Source organism: Copadichromis virginalis, linkage group LG20 (genome assembly GCF_057382275.1).
Source record: "Copadichromis virginalis isolate Kocher_CV1m ecotype Utaka linkage group LG20, C_Virginalis_male_GT1.1, whole genome shotgun sequence".
Lineage (NCBI taxonomy): Eukaryota > Metazoa > Chordata > Actinopteri > Cichliformes > Cichlidae > Copadichromis > Copadichromis virginalis.
This window is the reverse complement of record NC_140637.1, coordinates 12,729,380-12,749,834: the sequence shown is the minus strand read 5'-3', so window position 1 is coordinate 12,749,834 and position 20,455 is coordinate 12,729,380. Positions and strand designations below refer to the sequence as shown.

Below are 20,455 nucleotides of genomic sequence, written 5' to 3'. Positions count from 1 at the left end.
CATATCTCCGCTGTTTCCTAATCGCCCAAATGTCTCAGCATCCTTTGCTATGGCATTGTTGCTTTCTCTTCTACTCAGCTGCTTAGTCAAACTCACAAGTAGCTGCCTTTGCCACTCTTCTGTTTATTTCATTAATGTTTTTTCCCCCTTCTGACTTGTGTGGTTAATTACAAGAAAAACCAAGTTATAATGCTAGGCTTTAAATCCAATATCCATAATATTTAATGACAAGGGCCACAACCTTTAGCATCAATCCACATCCCAGGTGCAAATTATCTTTTTTTTCACCATCTGGAAAGTGCAGACAGTCATAGTATATGGCAGATGGCTGCTCCTCCCTGAGCCTGAATCCATCTGAGCTTTCTTCCTCTTAAAAGGGAGTTTTTGCATCCCACTTTCTCCATGTGCTTGCTCGGACTGCTACAAGGTTATCCGATTGACAGGGTTTTCTCTGTATCATTGTAGGGTCTTTGCCTTACAATATAAAGCTGCTTGACTGTTGATGTGATTTGGTGCTATATAAATAAAATTGAATTTAATTGAATTAATTTAAAAAGTAGATGTGTCCTTTTCTCATTATGCAAATTTCTAGCTCGTAAAGTTTAGTAACATGAGACCTCATCCACTTCTGTCACTTAGGCAACTCATTTTCCACCATGCAAGGGTTATGCGTGAGAGATGATGAATGATTTTCATAGATATATAGACACACACACAGACACACACACACACACACACACACACACACACACACACACACACACACACACACACACACACACACACACACACACACACACAGAAAACACTGGAAAATAATAATAATAAGAGCAGCACTATAAAAACTCTGTGTGTGTGGTGTTTCATACTTAGTCGCTCTGACTTTCACAGTTCCTGCTTTCTCTCTTTTTTCTTTTCTTTTCTTTTTTTTGCCTGTCCCGTTTGGCTCTTCAGAATTGTTGTCTAAAGGCAAAGAAAGATGCCCAACGGATTTACTTTACCAAATGGACCATCCCAGCCTTGCCATAATGGTCTATTTGATTCACCTTTTATTGTTTATTTTATTTTATTTTATTTTCACTTGCTAAATACGGGACAGACTTGACTGGGGAAAAGAAAGTGGAGAAAGAAAGAGGGAAAGAAAAACAGTGGGGAAGAGGGACGGGGATAAAGGGCAAAAACCAACAAAATAAGCAGACAAAAAATACATATATCAATCACCTGGATCACCTGTTGAGAAAGAAAAAAGAGAAAACAAGCAGAAGAAAAAAAAGAGCAATATAATAAACAACATCATTGCGATGATCTATGGGAATATAACAGTAAATACTAAATATTAAACATTATTGTGCAGCACGTAAGATCGACAGCCCACAGTGTGCTTTGAGGTAGGAGCCAAAAAGGGTGTAGTTTGTGTGTGTGAGCACCCATGTGTACACCTGTGAGCATGAGCACGCTTGTATTTAAAAGGTTCCTTCATGTAATGATCTGCTAGAGGGTGTGGGGGGGCCACAGCCCCGTCCTCCAGGGCATGAAGCAGGTATGGAGGAGATCAGAACTCCAGACATCCAGAAGCCCTCAGAACACAAGAGACCAAGGAAGACCAAAAGAGGGGCAGCCGTGCCACTGTCCCAGAAAGAGCTGAGGAGAGCCCCAGATAAGGGGTCACTCAGCAGCCGCGGAGCAGAAGCCAGGGGGGTTGCAGTGACGTGTCCGTGAGCTCCGCCGGCAGTCAGCTGTGCCAGAGTGACCGAGCCCCAGGCCGAGAGGCCGGGGGCACCCCACCCCCGAAGTGGCCCGAGCGAGCCCCAGGCTCCAGGCCCCGACAAGCAGCCACCAGGAGTGAGCCGGTGTGTACCTGGACGCCCACCCCCAGACACAAAGAACCACCAACGCACCGACACCTGAGGGTGTCTGCCACTGGCAGGGGAAGTGGTGGGGGGAGATAGGCCTCCATACCTTGGAGGGCCTGAGATGTCCCTACAGAGGTGGCGTCTGACACCCAACCTGACATATAGACACAGACAAACAGGCACACACAGATACAGACATCCATTCTCACCCTCATGCTCTCATATGCAATTACTCAACACTCACCCAACGTGGAGACAGACATAAATAGACACTGTACACACAATCACACTCCCCAAGCGTACTCTACGAACTGGGTCTAGGTACCCTTGCCCCTGGAGGGGGGAAACTGCACCCAGACCCAGGTAGTGTTACCCTTTTCCCTGGGGTGGAGAGAAGCAGACCGCCCCGACTCGGCAGCAGCAGGGAGGCCCCACTTTCCAGACCCCAATCGGACGGCCAATTCCTCCTCCTAGCCCCCCCGCTCCAACAGGCAGCAGAGAACGGGGGTGTGTGAAGACTCCAAACCTCCCTCCGCCCGCTGTGTTCCTGCTTTCTCTTACAAATCCTTGATTCAGAATTCAAAATAATTCCACTTGTTTTTCTGGCCATGTGCGTCACTCGCTGAAAAATAATATCCTCCTAATACTATCTTGGAACAAGTTTTTAAAAAACCCAACTGAGTGGGTCTAGGATTATTTGATGCCAATACTTTCCCAAATCAAATATAATTTTCTCAGTATTGCTGCTGTGTCCATCTGTCTTTCCCTCTTTACCTTGTTTTCAGTTAGTGAAGATGTTGTTCAAGCAACCTTTAAAAAAAGAAGTCATGACCTCACTTGGCAGTGCAAATTTAAAACACGCACACACAAAGATATCATAACATCATAATAATCTTAACATAATCAGAACAAAAACAAGTAAGAAAACGGAAAAATAACCCTTCAGGTATCGTTTCTGCCCTAATGCACAACTTTTTGTCTTCCCCATCTTCTCTTTATGTCACCTCTTTCTCCCTCTCTCTCTCTCTCTGGCTCACACCCAGCCCTCCCACCCACCAGCGTAACTGGAATCCATTAGCTGATGAATGGTTGTTTGTGTTTTTTTAAGCTCAACAGCGCCTCCATCCACATCAGTGGCCACAGAGGGTGATAACAAAACATGCAGCGTGATTAGGGAAATAATTAGCCAATCATCCTGTGACCTGCAAGCCAAGCCTGAGGTCAAAGAGACGCAAACCAGGCTGCTTCCCAGGTGCTTTCCCATGAAAATCAGTCAGGAGGCACAGCTGCGAAGCAAATGCATACTGGGGTCATTGTGAGCAGACAGCTTCCAATCACAACACATGCGCTTCTTTGCCTGTATCCCAGGCTCGCTGCGATACGGCTGAGAGTGCGAATGAGGATCCCAGTGGACTCAGTGCAGAGTTTGCCCAGGGAGGCTGTGGTGGAAATCAACACTTCCTGCTTCCTGTGGCGAGAGGAAGTGCTACCGTCGCTGTCCCCTTATCGCTGGGTATCCAGGCAGAGCAGAGGGAGGAAGGCAGAGCAGGGAGGGAAGAGGAAGAGGAGGAAGTAGAGGAGCTGGAGGAAGGTCATGCAGGCTAAACAAAGGGAGAGGACTGAAGAGACTGACTGGGTTGTGGCTTATGTTCTACAGGGTTACATTCTGGCATTAAATTACTTAGAAAGCAGTAAATATTTAAAGGTGGTGAGTGATGAGAAAGAGGAGAACATGTGTAAAATGTCTGTTACTGGCTTGTAAGGCGCTGCTGATGGACAAATCAAATTTCTTTCTTTTTTTTTTTTTTGTGATATCAGCTTTTTGCCTGTTTTGTTAACCATCAGCCATAATCTCTCCCATGGGACAAAACAATAGCCTTTGGCTGTGACTTGCTGTGACTGAATCACAATGTTGCACAGTCTGTGCTTTGCCTGTGCTTCTTCCACAATGCATTGATACTGTTTTATATTATGCAACATGCAATTCAAAAATGCAGCAGGGCTTCCCCATTCTCTTAGTTTTATGTTGTCATGTTACATCTAACATGCTGGCAGTTTATCCACAGGGAAGCAGAGGGGAAAACAGAGGCAGGACGTGACAAAGGATATTTAAAGAAAGAAAAGGCAGAAGGAAAATGATAGCGGCATGTGTCTGTAAATGCAACAAGTTGGATGCCTTCCACAGACTGAAATCAAAATGTATCCACTTGCATTTTATGGTGAAGGAGCAGGAGAGAGACAATGAGAAAGACAGAGGGAGTGAAGGGGGAGAGAGATGTTTGGGATCAGGGTGGGGAAGCTTTCAGCACTTGGGATTGTCCCAGATGGACACAAGCCGCTCCCTCCCTTTATAAACAGCCTCCTCTCCTCTCCTCTCCTCTCCTATAATGCCTGTTATCCACAACTCAGCTCCCACTTTGCACAGATTCTGGGACCCTCACCAGAAAATATGAACAAATTGACACTTTTTGTTTTTCTTCTCTTTCTCTTTTTCTGACAACTTCTTCTGTCCCCCTGCACTAGCACCACCACCGCCCCCAATCCCTGCCATTTCCAAAGTCAACACACCACTAAATGCCGGGCTGACTCACTTCCACTGTGGGTGGCTCTGTTTCCAATTTTCTCACTACCCCACCACCTTGGAAGAAAAGAGAAAACTTTTGTCCAGAAAAAAAAGTAAGCAACCAGTGCAAAAGGAAGATCCATTTTTCCAAATTGCTCAGTGCTAAAAGGGACAAAAACTTGCACGGAGGTGCAGAGAGAGAGACGTGGAGCGAAACCGTACCATGCTTCTCCCACTTCTTTTGTGGCTCTGAAATAGTTATCGCCGTTTCCCTTCCTTTCTTTCTCTTTAAGAGAGCGTGGGAGCGCCCTCAGAGTACTGCAGAGAAACCACGGGGCTCATAACAACAGGAGGAAGCCGGTAACTTGAGTAAGTTGGGCCGGGCAGAAAGAGGGGGATACGGAGAGGAGGTGGAATGAAAGGAAAGCAAAAAGACAGAGGAACCTTCTGCAAGCGTTTTTATATCTTGAAAACATTAAAAAAAAAAGTTCGCAAAGCTCAAAAAACGCAGAAACACACCACACATTTGCAAATAATCTGCTGGATTGCTGACAGCATTTCCCCACACGCAGACCCAAAAACACACACACATACACGCACATATAGACACACACGGACACTTTTGCATTTGCATGAAATCAGACAGCTTTCCCAAGAACAGGACTGCCTTACCAGTCTGCCTTGTAAACATTCAGCGCGAGGAGTGCTTCACAAAGTCCCATCAGTCATGTTCATGTACAGTTCCAGAAAGTGGTGAGGATTCTCCAACATCACACACACACACAAACACACACATGCAAAGGCACAGTATCAGTTCCCTCTGTCCAAGAGTTGAGAAAGTGAGGGGCCGCAACAAAAGGCAACAGAGGGAGGGAGAGACTGAGGGAGAGAGAGCGAGAAAGAGAGAGAGAGATTAACCCCTCTGAGCTGACTGGTGGACTCTCTCCCTCCCTCCCTCCCTCCCTACCTTAAAATACACAAGCACACATACACACACATCATGACCATGAGTGTGCGCACACACACACACACACACACACACACACACACACACACACACACACACACAGAGTTGGTTTTGCCGTATCACTGACTTCTTGTGTTTTCTCTCAAGTGCCAAGAGGAGGAAGGGAGAGCAGAGGGAGGGCAGAGACAGAGAATGTGTGTGTGTGTGTGTGTGTGTGTGTGTGTGTGTGTGTGTGTGTGTGTGTGTGTGTGTGTGTGTGTGTGTGTGTGTGTGTGTGCGCACACTCATGGTCATGATGTGTGTGTATGTGTGCTTGTGTATTTTAAGGTAGGAGGGACTGGCTGGCTCAAGTCCAGAGGCAGCTAGCCTGGTAGAAAAAGACAATAGCAGGAAACACTATATCAGGAGGCAAAATACCAGCACAAAAATAATTAACAGACATTGAAAAACAATGACATCCACAGTGGAAAACACAGCCTGCAGCCTGCTTCGAACAATGATAGTGGAAACAAAAAAAAAACGAATGTATTTTTGTTATTCTAACCACAGGATATAAAAACACTATAAGAAAAAAAACAAAAGAAAAAATGTACACAGATCAAAAGCATTAGCTGTAACGAATGTAAAAAAATGCCGCTATTATTTTTGTTGGCGCAACATTGGATGCAAAAATTATAAAAAAGTGCATTGCTGGGTCTCATGGGGGGGGGGGACGACAGTTCTCAGCTTCTTCTTCTTTTTTATTTGCATCATTTTAAAAGTTGTGTACTTGTGCACCATCACAGGCATGTAGACACACATTCCCCACGCAGTCATGACTCCCACACAAATCTCACCACCACTCCCACACACACACACACACACACACACACACACACACACACACACACACACACACACATTCCCTCAGCTATAATCATATCTGGTGATAAGAGCAGCTTCCCCCAGCGGTTACTGGTTCTCCAGGCACCGACCACAGTGTCTTACAATGGTCCTGTATTCTAAGCCTGCGCTGATTACACACGCAAGGAGCTGCATTACACACTGCTAATTCAATTTCCTCCCCTCGGGGTCAACCTTTGTGTGAGTTTATGTGTGTATGTGAGTCCATAAGGAGGAACTGATTAAGAACCTGATGAAGAGACCAAGATCCAAACTGTGTGTGCGTGTTCTTCATCCACTTATTGCAATTTTGCATTTCAAACAATACACTTAAAGCTGTTCTGTGCTGGAAAAAAAATATCCCAGTTCACTGGGATCCTAAAGCACTCACAGATTGCTGCTCACTGTTTCCATGTGCTGTAATACGATGGCCCAGTCGCCACAGCAAATATTTAATGGAGTCAGGTAAGTCTTGTTCTAAAAGCAACAAGTGATACTGTGCTATATAGAAGTACTTAACTAAAGTACATGCTTTTTTTTTGGAACCAGTTGGATCCATTGCTGCTATAATGTGGACATTTTTACTTTTTTTCCAGTAGTGCAATAACACAGAAAAAGAAATCAGATGTAGAATAGCACGTCACAAGAAAAAGCTATAGAAATCATTCACTTCATACCTCCAAAATTAAAGATACATCCAAGTGAAAAAGAAAGTTTTCACAGTCCTTAGAAAAATTAAGCACATCCTAATTTACACAGTAAGTACACACAAAATGTAAGCCGCCCCTCTGTAAAAGCAGAGGTAAATGGCCTGCATTTGTATAGCGCTTTTCTAGTCCCTAAGGACCCCAAAGCGCTTCACACTACATTCAGTCATTCACCCACTGGTGATGGCAAGCTACATTGTAGCCACAGCTGCCCTGGGGTGCACTGACAGAGGCGAGGCTGCCGGACACTGGCGCCCTCTGACCACCACCAGTAGGCAAACACGGGGTTAGTATCTTGCCCAAGGATATTTGGCATGCAGTCAGGAGGCAGCCTGGGATCGAACCACCGACCTTCTGATTAGTGGCTGACCTGCTCTGCCACCTGAGCTACAGCCACCCCTGAGGTAGCATGTCAAATGAGGCCAGAGTGGAGATGTTTGGCTTTAATGCACAGTCCCAAATTTAGTGAAAAGCAAACACAGAACATCAGCAAAAACACTTCATACCAACTGTCACGTACGGTGATGAAGTGGTGATGATCCAGGCTTGTTTTGCAGCCGCAGGACTAGGGCAAGGGCACCTGACCATGAACTTGTCCAGGTCAAGTATTCTGGAGTGAAACGTGAGGTCTGACAGCTAAAACTTGGCCTAAACTGGGTCATTCATCACCTATGGTGTGATTTGAGGTAAAGCTATGTGGGATCACCAGTGGTAATAGGATTCAGCACTTTGGAGATGAACTTCATAGAAACGTATCCAGTAATCTTTGTAATGTTTTAGCTCATGCTCACCCTGGCTGCTGTATTACACTTAATATTCTAGACCTAAATAAACCTTTACTTTCTGACTTTGGCTCTCCATGTTTTACTCCACTGCTCTTCTTCCTCTCCTACCTTTATCCAAAACTAAAATCTGTACCTCAACCTCCTCTCCTCGTCCTCTTTCTCACATTAAAACAGAGGTTTAAAACAGTAGGTGACATCACAGTGGCTATGTCTGTCTTTTTTATACAGTCAGTGTCACCAATTTTGGTTAAGAACTGGATCTTCATTATCAAAGTAATGCAAGCTGTGCAATACAGTAACACTGCAAGTTAGTAATTCTTTCAGATGATGCTCAGCGAGGGGAAGCATTGTCAGCTGCAGATTCTGTATTTAGCAGATTGTTTAAGATAAAACTGTATTTAAACCACACCACAGTACATTACAGGTTGGATTGCAGAGCTGTGTGCAAGATTCTGACATCTAGATTTGCTGCTTGTTTATTGCAAGCTCTGTGACAAACTAAACGAAAAGTATAAAATAGCCACAAACTAAGGAGCGGGCAACCATATTTATGTATTTACATCCACACTTCTAATTTATACCTTTACAGTCCAGCTGTAAGAGCACTAAACACTAATTAAAGCTCTGCGGAGGTCTCTATTACAGCCTCCACAGAAAATGCTACAATGAGTCAAAATCACTAAAATGAGGGTGGAGATGCAGAATGCAGAGCTATATCAGCTGTTGGTCTGACTTTTTCATGAAAGCCTCAAATGCTCTTTGGCCTTTTGTGTTCCCCTCCCAGGTTTTTATTTTTTATTAATTTATATTTTAAACCTGGGATAGGGGCCCAAATAGGTTGCAGGCTTCCCAGCAGAACACAAGCTAGCAACATGTAATCCTGGGTCCCACAGTAAGACGGAGGATATGAGATTTTAATAAAAAATCCTTGCTTTAATTTGAAGCGAGTGGTCAGATCTGTTGGGCTCCTCCAATGATTTGGGTAATGCAGCCTGATGAGGCGGCTGGCTTGCTGCAGGTTGTTTATGAGACTCGCTCAAAACATCTGAGTCCCATTTTGACCAAATAAAACAATGCTGTGCTTCACTGTCAAATGCATGGCAAACATAAGGGTGTGAGTGTGTGTGCATGTGCAAGTGCGTGACTAGGACTGTGTGTGTGTGTGTGTGTGTGTCCAAAAGCAGAGAATATGGTTGTCATTAAAATGACTGAATATGAGGGCGAGGTCCCTTTGGAGGGGTGTGTATGTCTATCTGGAGCATAGACACACACATATGCACAAACCTGGGGTTTTAGCTGATGTTACTTTCCAGCGCCTCACGCCGATGTTGCCTCATCTACCTTTGACTACATCTCTCCTGGGAATCAAACCAGCGTCCTCTCTAACTTCTCTCTGAAACCTCAGACAAACAACTCTTTGTTCTAACCACAGACTTAACAATTACAAAAGCGCACACGCTCAGACCGTTACACACCTTTTCTGTCATTGTCTGACTAAACTCCTGTTCACACTCTGCCTTTCGCTCACACGCGCGTGGAAAGATGTCTTCAGATGTGGGTGTGATGCTAGTACACAGTGATTAGTGACCAAGCACACTGTGTTGTATGTTTTCAGCTCCCCTCCTCTGTTTTGGTTACCAGCCTGGTCTGCTAAGCCTCACTAAGCAGTTCTGGGGTCCAGAGAAGAAACACAAGACCTGAACATATCATATACAGTGAACTTGCTTGTGACTCGGAGCATTGTCCTCACTCCATATTGTCAGTCTTCATACAGTAAATTTCCAGTCTAAATAAGCTGCTGTTCAGCATACAAAAGAACAAAGACATTACAGAAACAAAAATCATATGCAGTAAGCTCTTTGAGCTCATGCTTAGTAGGTATTAAGCAAGATATTCATGAGCAGCCCATATTGACTGGCAGTTGATCGTATGGTGCTGTAACTCCTGGAGAAAACTGTACTCTCTCAAACGCTGCTAAAAATATTCTGGGAAAGAGAAATCAGATCTGGTGAAAACTGGGACGAGAGAGACAAAATGAGCTGAGGTCAGGGCCTAATTTCAACATAAATGTATTAAATGAGAGCATATGGAAGCCTCAACCCCCCATTCCTTTATACTTTGCAAGGAAAATAAGAAATAAGGGCAGGAGTTTATTAAAATATGGGCAGGCTTGAGTCAGTCAGAATTTGATGTGACCACTTTTACATTTTCTTCTCTGGCACTGTGTTTGGAATCACATCTCACAGTAATTTGTATTAAGAACTGCAGTAGTTTTTGTTTGTGTACAGGTTATAATCAGCTGACCCGTGCTGCTGATGCTGCTCTAAGGTTTGCTGCTCCTTGTGGATTTACACAACTGAATTAAATAAAATGTAAGCAGATGCTTCACAAGCTACCTTTTCTGATTTCCGTCCTCTGCACTGACAGTATACCGTCAATGCTGTCTTTATACTACACAATGAAGTATTTATTGACATTCACTGTTGTACCACTCTCCTGACCTTCTCCTTGGACACTCAGGGTGATTTGCATTTCACATTTTGGATTCATCATTGGAAGCCTCACCCAGTTCTTGTGTAACTTGGTATACCTCACTCTTTTCTCCCTGTTTATCTTCTTAAGAATGGTTTCTTAACAGTTATCCCTCCACTGAGGCCATTTCTGATGAGCCTTAAACAAAGAGTAGATGGAGCAACTAGTCCCAGATGAATCTCTCAGGCCTTTGCTGGATTTTTTTCTCCTATTTAACAACATACATTTCAGATACTGTTCATCTGCAGTAGGTATTTTTCGGCCTTCCACTTATGCTTTTTAATTTCTTAAAGTTTTTAGCTATTAGTTCTCACCAAGGAATCGCAAAGAACAAGGTATCACCTTATTGATGCAAAAATAGTCTCTTATATAGTGCTGAATATATCATCATGTTAATTGCATAAGCTCTTTGTGTTTGTTTCAGTGCTGTGTTGGCCTTTTTTTTGTGTTTTGCCTTTAAAAGACCGATAAAAATGATAACTTAGAGACTAATGTTATGACTATTAGATGGATGCACATGAAAAAGACAAAGCTTGCTGAAAGGCAGAGACCAATTTATTAGTTTAGAAATTGGTGGAGACCAGTTTCAAAACTAAAAGTAGGTGAACACGGTGTGTTAGCATGCCACTATCATCTTAAAACCTTGCCGTATGGCCCTAAAATGGATTTTTTAAAAAGTCTGTTTAATCACCTGCAAGGACAATAAAGCATCCCGTTGCTGCTCAGTGTTCTCGCTACTGCTGTTATTGGGAGCATCTGTGACTCTGGCTGTTATTAAGTGAAAGGATAAGAGCTTCCTCTCAGAGCAACAGCAATGAAACCCAGATGTAAACAACGTGGCTCAGTCCCATATACCTAGAAATGAAGATTTGTACAACATCTTTACAGGTATTTACATCAGTTCAATCAAAATATATGCATAAGCAGAACCGTGATGGAAAAGTAATCCGTGTTTGTTTGGACAGGACAGCTATGAAGTTCAAACTGAAGAAAAAGACAAATGAGCTGCTGTGGTTATGGTAAAGATTAGGCAGCTAAAACAATACTGTTAAGGTTGGGATGCTTAATGCTGTGATGACAGAGTGATGTAATGATATGGATGACTAAGCTGCATATAAGTTTAAAAAAGGGAAAGGAAAGGAAACGAAAGGAAAGGAAAGGAAAGGATGGGGTCCAGACCGCTGATCCCAGCAGCTGCTGTTGTTTTGTAGGTCAGCATTACATCAGTAGGTTTATGGAAAAGGCTGAGCATCACTTCTCTACTTGACCTACTTAAAGAATGTTAGTGTTAGATGACATACAATACTCCCCCGGCTTCCCAGCACTCACTCACTCACTTCCTATCCAATGCAAAGCGACACACGCTGTTTTGTCATCTTGTTTTATTAGCATTTGCTGAAAGACCACATAATTTAGGAAGCAGGACCTTAAAATGGTTTTGACTAACTGAAGTTCTGGAAGGAAAACTTTGGCTAGAGGGATTGTTTTGAATTTTCAAACCCTTTCTGATTAGTTTTACGTTCGTGATTATTTTACTAATAATTTTTGCCAGCTGGGGCTTCGGTAAAGTATCTGCACAGTTCATTGAGGTTGTTATTAGCAAAGAATGAAATACAGTTTCTAGAACCTCATGCATTCATTCATAAAAGTAACATTTCAGAAGTTTACTGTTTATTTTCGACAAAGCGCTAGAAGAAAAATGCAGCCCACGCTTTTCACCTCTTATTCAAAGAGTGGCAGGGCTGTTGGAGCCCCGGGTGTCAGAGCTCGTCGCGATCACGGTCAATTTAACATGCCAGCTGTCTTTTTGCAAAGAATTACGGTTTTAACATCTTATAAAAAACAGTGACAAACCCAAAAGAGTCTGAATAGTTTGAACTCAAATGCATTTTGCAAGAATTTATAGGTCTGGTTGAATTTATAGCATCCATATGTTGGGGGATTTTACAGTGAATGGATGTGGTGAGGACTCTGGGTGTGTGTGTGTGTGTGTCATGCAGAGGTTAAGTGGTATGGTTCTGGCCTCTCACGCAGCAGCTTTCCAACATGGGTCATGTCTTTTTCTTCACCTTAAACCACATTGGGCATACACACACACAGATCTTCAGTTCTGAACATATAGCACATATGAGATCATGAAGAATGTAGAGCTGGCCTGAGAGTAAATGTTGGACTGACAGTATGAGTTATGAATCAAAGGATGTAATGGTAATGGCCTGTATTTGTATAGCGCTTTTCTAGTCCCTAAGGACCCCAAAGCGCTTTACACATTCAGTCATCCACCCATTCACACACTGGTGATGGCAAGCTACATTGTAGCCACAGCCACCCTGGGGCGCACTGACAGAGGCGAGGCTGCCGGACACTGGCGCCACCGGGCCCTCTGACCACCACCAGTAGGCAACGGGGTTAGTGTCTTGCCCAAGGACACAACGACCGAGACTATCGGAGCCGGGGCTCGAGCCGGCAACCTTCCGATTACAAGACGAACTGCCAACTCTTGAGCCACAATCGCCCCGTCCAAATTTGTGTCCAAATTATGCATGTGTGCTGTCACTGTGGCAACAAAGCTGCCATGCACTTGTTCATACACTTCAAATTAGCCGTATCCAGCATTTAATTTCCTGATGACATCATGATGAAAGATTTGTCTCTCAGGAAACTTTGTTGGTATTCACAAATCCAGATTGAAATGTGCCACATAAAACGGCCAGCACAAGGACAGAGTGTATTCAGCCCAAACTGGAGGAGATTCAGAGCTCTCCATGAACATCTGCTAAGAAGAGACTAATAAATGCCTATATGCTTTTATATGTTGGGGTACTAAAAATCTAAGGAACCCAGAATAAGCTATTGCTGAAGTGCTTTAGTGGAGTGCTATAGTGGAGTGCCCACTCAGGGTCAGGGATGAGTTCCTGCCCCAAGTTGAAGAATTTAAATATCTCGGGATCTTGTTCACGAGTGATGGGAGAAGGGAGCAGGAAATCGACAGACGGATTGGTGCTGCAGTGATGCGGACGCTGTGCGGTCTGTTGTGGTGAAGAGAGAGCTGAGTGTAAAAGCGAAGCTCTCAATTTACCGGTCAATCTACGTCCCTACCCTCACCTATGGTCATGAACTGTGGGTAGTGACAGAACGAACGAGATACAAGCGGATACAAGTGGAAGGGTGGCTGGCCTCTCCCTTAGAGATAGGGTGAGAAGTTCGGCCATCTGGGAGGGGCTCAGAGTAGAGCTACTCATCCTCCACATCAAAAGGAGAGAGTTGAGGTGGTTCAGGCATCTGACGAAGATGCCTCCTGGGTGAGGTGATCTAGGCATGTTCCACCGGGAGGAGGCCCCGGGGCAGAGCAAGGACACGCTGGAGAGATTATATCTCTCGGCTGCCCTGGGAACGCCTGGGTGTTCCCTCGGACAAGCTGGAGGAGGTGGCTGGGGATAGGGAGATCTGGGCTTCTCTGCTTGGGCTGCTGCCCCAGCGATCCGGCCCCGGATAAGTGGAAGAACATGGATGGATGGAGTGCTTTACCAAAAAAATAAGCTTTTTAGACCATGAAAAGTCAGTAGTGGCAACAAGTGAAAAGAATAAAACGAGAGGTATTAGGCTACTACTTCTGGGAAAAAAAAAACCCACTTTGAAAGCACATCATATGTCAGTGAGTAAAGAAATCATGCTGGATATCTATACTGATATGGACTAGGCAATGTGTTATGAACAAAAGGATGCTACATGGTTTAATGAAAATGAAAGGGCTGAAGTGAAAAAATGATGCAGCAGGCTAGTCCATTTCACTGCAGCAACTAAAAATGGTACTCATTAGCTTGCATAGCCCCCACGTGTTTGTGTGCATGCCTGACAACATCAGGGTATGCTCCTAATCATAATGTTCGGGGCGATCTTCTCCCAGATGAGCTCCTGGACAGTTTGAGGTGCAACCTGACGATGTCAGATGGACTGAAACATGATGTCCCAGAGGTGTTCTGCTGGTCAGGTGAGTGTGGAGGTCATGCAATGGTATCGATCCTTTATCTTTCAGGAACTGCGAGCATATGAGGCCGGGTACTGATGTGCCATCGTGGAGTAGATGAACTACCTGTGTGACCTCTGTACAGCTGAGGCATCAGCTCCTGCAACCAGTAGTCACACTGAACACAGCAAAATGCAAAGCTGGTGAAAAAACAGTGAGAAAACACAAGGAGAGATAAAATGTCAGTGTCCTCCAACTGTAACATCATTTCTGTTTTGATGACAGGGTCTTTGTTGCCCCTCCAGTGCACCTGTTGTTAATTTTATTAAGGTGTTAATTTATGCTAAAGCATTTTTTATACAGTGTTTTATGACAGAATTAGGATAATTCCGACTTATGAGTAGTTTTTGGGACGTGCCTAGCTAAGTAGAGTAAACTGAACGTGAAGTATAGCTACCGTTAGCTTTGTAAAAGCTAACTAGATACGGGGTGCTTGTATAGTTCTTTGGCAACATCAGATCTAATGTTTTTAGGAAGTTCATAGAATTTTGTTTGCAGTTAAGCTCTCAGTTGCATGTGATAGGCTAACTTTTTAAAACAGTGCAGTCCATCTCTTTGCTATTCTTTGCAGTCTTCCAAATGTGTGCCAGCTAGAATGAAGAAATTGTGATCAGCTGATTGGAGAACAGAATGAACCTCATTGTTAAGAGTCCACAGTCTGCGTCAACAGCCATATTTCAGTGTATTTAACAGCTTGTTGTTATGGCCTAAAGTGAATATAAATAAACCCTAGTTTTATCCAAACATCAGTGTGTACATGATGCTGCCAGAGATGTATACAAGCTTGACAGAGGCTGTGTGGATAGTTCATTCTGTCCACCTCATTAAAACTGTTTATAACAGACACTGAGAGATGAAGCATACTCAAAATTACTGAATCAACATTAAAATTGATACCTTCAAAATCCTCATTAACAATGGCTGTGGAAACCTTTCTAAAATAACAGGAAGCTTTTTTTTTTTTGCAAAATCACAAGTATAAATAAAATGGCACATGGTCACCATAATGTCAACAATTACCAATTTAGGACAACTAACAGCTGTGTTACCCTGAGTATTCATAAACCACAGTTGCAAGCAGCTGCACACGGACAGGCTGATGTGTGTTTGTGTATTTTTAGACGCAGCACAAGATCATGTGTGCAATGGACATCTGGGTATGACGTGAACATTTGATTAAGCCCATTAAAGTGACACATGGCTATAATTTGTGTTTACACTGGTAACACCTGTGTGGGTGTGGGTGATTTTAACTGAGACCCAAAATTATGAAGTGATATTTTGAGGCTCACAGCCTTTTTTAAAAAAATAGTTTTTGCCACTACGGAACAGTTTAGGATGGTAGTTAATATTTTTTCCCAGATGGATTTTAAATAGATTTTGATGTTGATTGTCGTTTCAGAGTGTGTAACACTCAAAAGCTGAGGAAGGATTTATTTATTTCCAGATGAGTGGCCCATGAACATCTGTTCATTAGCATTATAACCTCCGTAAGGTTCAAATACTTAAAGTGACAGATGCAAAACTGCATGACATAACCTGTCATAACCTTATAAAAGTGCATTTACAGATTATATCATGTAATCTGTACATCTATTATTTGAATATTATCTGTCAGATATTTGTTCACATGCTCAGCACCTGTCCACACTGTGACTGGATTTAAATTTGCTCGATGAATTGCCAAGAGAGCGCACAAAAGGAGTTGCAGACCCGCATTCATTGCTATTTTTTCCAACTTGCTGCTGTACCTAAATGTCAAAAGAGTGGCAACATATGTGACTCTTTGCAGATTTGCTGTCCAAGACCCTCTATTGGATGGCTATGTTTCTGCCAAAAAGAAAGTAGGTAGAGGTAGGATAAGGAGTAAGAAAGCCCACCTTTCAAAGATGAGCAGTGTTGGGGGTAATGCATTTCAAACTAAAGTGCAAACTGCATTCACCTCAGAAACAGCTGCATTGTACAGCTAACATAACTTAAGCTCTTTGCTAGCATCTGTGCAGACAGCATGCTAACACAAAGCTAGCCAAGAACTCAAAATGATAATGAAGTTAAGTGAATGCAGACCGAGATCGTTTTGAAGCCTCTTTACGCTGGTTTTCATCTTCATCTTCGTGTTGTCGATTTTGTGTTGTAACTTAAAAGCTTACAGAAAGATCACATGTGTGTGCTCATTAGGATATGTATTTGTGTTGGTGTGTAAAACGGTAGCCTATGTGTAATGCATTACTTTTTTTGAGTAATGAACACCTGAAGATCACACTGAAGATTAGTCATAGAGGAATGGGTCACATTTGCTCTTTTCTTATTTGCATACATTTTTATTTTTACTCAGTAGCAAAAAAACCCACAACTTTCAAAGTTTGAACGATCTTTGGTTTTTGGTAAGAATCCACCCTCTAACAAAAATAACTGCAACATCGAAGATCTTCTTGGTTACTACAGTGAAATCCTTACTCATCACACTGCCACAAACGTATTGGCATTATGCAACGGCTGATGTTGTATTTTGTTGTTTCCTTGCTTATCAATGTAATTGCAAGGGAGGCATCAGAGAGAACAGAGTCGCTCGTTCAGCCATATAACACCTGTGAGACACACTGTAGAGGTTCCTATGCTCAGATGCATTTACATTTATACTTGGCATGGGGTTTCCTTTGTCTAGATAAGTTATTCAAACACAAAAAGTTTGTGATAAAATGTGTAAATGAGATCTGAGTGACCATTGAGGGGACAATTGCAGTTGATAGACTTATAATAATATATAGTAATAACACCATATATGTACTTTCACATTTCAGAACACTGTGTAGTGAGTTTGAATAATATTAGAAATAATTCTAATACATTAGAGTTACAGTCAGTCCCACTCCCACAATCCTGTCTCTTTTCTAAACACTTCTCTCGAGCTTGATGGAAAAGTCAAGACAAACGAAATGTGACTGTGAAGTCAAAGAAGACAAAAAGAAAACAAAAATCTGCTCAGAAAATTTGACTGCTCATGCACTAGGCTACATAATTATGCTGCGGCAGGTGTTCTTGATGTGGCTCGAGAGCGGTGAACCTAAAAGCACCGCTCAGATACTTCACCCTGTGCACACTGCGGTGTTTTATGCAGGTCATAAAGACGGTAACCTGGTGAGAAATGTGACTTCATTACCAACATCGGAATTACCGGTCACAAACCAACTCTCATGCTCATTGCGCATCCTGCCATTTAATATAATTTTCTGAAAGCAATTGTTACATGTATGAAAAATAAATAGGCAAGTGTTTGGTTTAGAAATCTTCCACCATATGCTTACAAGTCATCCAAGTTTCAGTAAAACCTAGACACTGTACGCTATTCAAACACTACAATGCTGTGTTATGTTGAATGCACACACTCTGATCTGTCCAGACTAAAGGAGGAAGGAGGAAGCCCCAACGAGTATTTAAAGCATTCAGAGAATTTGACGGACTTCCACACTCAAAAAAATCTGTTGTTGGATAAACACAATTTAATCATGGCACCTTTTTCCATGTGATTTAACCAAGTACAATAACCCATTTTTGACCATGTCAAACCAACACATTTGGCATTTGGTGGTTTAATGTAATCAGATTATGCTGAATCAACGTAGTATACTTGCATTGACTTGAAGTGATTTATTTAAGTATGTAGTGTGAAATTTGTTTTAATTCATTCTACACAAGTTAAAAACTTTAGGAAAATGCAATGAAATCTTGTTGTTTGAACAACTACTTTGTTAATCAAGGCATTTACTGCTAGTCTTGCTTAATGAACCAATATGGGGGTTGATGATTTCATAGAGAAAAACAACCATTTGCACTTACATTCATGGGTAATTTAGAATCACCAATTAACCCAACTCTAATTACACACTGCAAACCAGCCAGATTGTGGATTTGAACCCAGGCCCTTCTTGCTGTGAGGTAACAGCACTAACCATCACACCACCAAGCTGTCAATCCAGGCTTACCAAAAGTAGAAAAGCTATGATTACAAGGCTTGATGCAGAATTTTCTGTACGTTTTTGTCCTTGACAGGTTAAACCACAATAAATAGCGATAGCATACACGTGGTGTGGGTGTAGTTGTCTGCCTCTTAAAACTCCAGTGATTTTTCTCCAATTTGACATCTAATGTGATCTTGCGAATTTCGTGAGTCCAGGCAACTAACCACTCTTACTAGATTGTATCATGTCATCTCAACAAGAACAAATTAAGTTTCTGAATTTCATGCAGATGCTACATGATTTAATTACGTTCACCATAGAAACATGAAATTATTTAGTTCAAATTACAAGTTTGAATCTTGTACATGCAACAACCACCCAATTTCATTTTTTTTGAGTGCATCGTGGATGCCACTCAGACACTTCTGGGTCATTACACTGATAATCCTACATGTTTCCAACCCTCATGCTGCAAGTTTGTAACCCAAGCTTTCTGTTACACATTTGTCGTATCAAGTACTCAAACCAGGAGAACTTTGATGTCATCGTCAGGGGTTATTTTCTCAAATGTGGCAAAGCTCCTGCAGAACCGTTAAGATGTAGATGCTTAACTGTTTTCACAGACTGAGCGGCACTTCTCATGACTCGACTGTTAGCGTGACATGTGAAAATTGGTTGACTGTCCCTTTAGTGGTGACTATCTACTATATCCCTTGCAACCACAGTGGCTATGGTCAGACGGACGTGCTTCTAAAAGTATAATGTGGCCAGAATGATAGAAATAGGGTTACTTTCTAGTATATTTCTCAGCCTGAAGACAAATAGAGCAGAATAAAAATATTTTTCTCGTGTCACTGTAACTTCAGTGCGGAAACAAATCTCCTTCATCAGACTGTTCACTTCTGACACAACTGAAATGAACCCTGTCCAAACCACAGCCGTCTTTCTGAGATGTAATATCCCTGTTATATATTTAGCTACTATTTGCACACTGCCAACTCTCCACTTGACATTCATGATGGAGCCAGATGCGGCTGATAGATTTGTGATATCCGAAAGCAGAACCCCGAGGATGTGGAGATGGATGGACGGAGGAAGGAGGTGAAGGGGGAACACAATGGGTTTGGGAGAAGGGGAAGACGGAGGCTCTCCCGAGACTGTGAGGGAAGGGGGATTTGTGTGTGTGTGTGTGTGTTGTGGGGAGGGGGATTTTCCTTCACCTCTCCATCTCCCATCCTCTCATTCTCATTGCAGCCTTGCTCTTTCTGTCCCTCCTCCTTGATTTAACACGTAACTTTCCTTATCTCTAAGACACACACTAACACACACACATACATACATACACATACACATCTGCACACACACACACAGATGAGGTTTTGTCTGGAGGAGGCAGCAATGTGAGTAAGAGCAACAGCTGCAGGGATTAGAAACAAGGGAGGGAAAAGGAAGAGGGAGTGGGAGTGTGAGTGTGAGTGTGTGTGTGTGTGTGTGTGTGTGTGTAGAGTCTGGACAAGAGAAAATGTTTCAAAGTGGGGTGTGTGTGAATTTATAAGTGTGTGTGTGCAAGGGAAAATACAAAAAAGTGGTTGTGGGTGAGAAAGACAACAGAAAAGAGAACGAACAAACTTGTGTGTTAATTCAAATATGTGTGTGTGTGTGTGTGTGTGTGTGTGTGTGTGTGTTAGCAGCTCCACCACAGACCCTGTACATCTCACAGATCTATAGCAAGCACCTATATAATGGTTTGTTTCAGCTGGGGGAGGGTTTGTGGTTTAGTGAGCAGTGAGTGGGAGATGTGTGTGTATGTGTGAAAGCATGTACTTTGTTGCTGGAAACACCTGTAATTTCACTCAGCCAAACATCAACAATGTCGCAGCGCAGAGATGTAATCAGCTCTCGTCTGCGGCAGCTCACTTCTCTCTGCAGAAGTTTGTGTTTGTCAGGAGAACGTCAGAAAAAAAAGAAAGAAAAACCTGGGTGTGATGAGAATACAGAACAGCTGGTATTTTGCCAAAAATCACGAATAAACATCTGGAGCGTGGATTTCTGCCATTAGACGATTTTCTGTTTTTAATCATAACTGCGAGGGGAGTGGGGATAACGGCTACAAATGTTACTCAGCGGACGTTTGCATGTTTAATGAGTCTGATACAGAGTGCGATGATTTCTTGAATTTA

At 42.7% G+C, this 20,455-nt stretch overlaps 1 protein-coding gene across 1 annotated transcript in view; it reads right to left on the bottom strand.

The window, feature by feature from the left end:
- hdac7a (histone deacetylase 7a) overlaps window positions 1-5,259 on the bottom strand; it is a 57,457-nt gene extending 52,198 nt beyond the window's left edge. The window contains exon 1 of the mRNA XM_085443111.1: window positions 5,089-5,259. Coding sequence (XP_085299237.1) covers window positions 5,089-5,107 — 19 coding nt within the window. The 5' untranslated portion in view covers window positions 5,108-5,259. The remainder of the gene's footprint in view (window positions 1-5,088) is intronic.
- Between the last annotated feature and the right edge of the window lie 15,196 nt (window positions 5,260-20,455).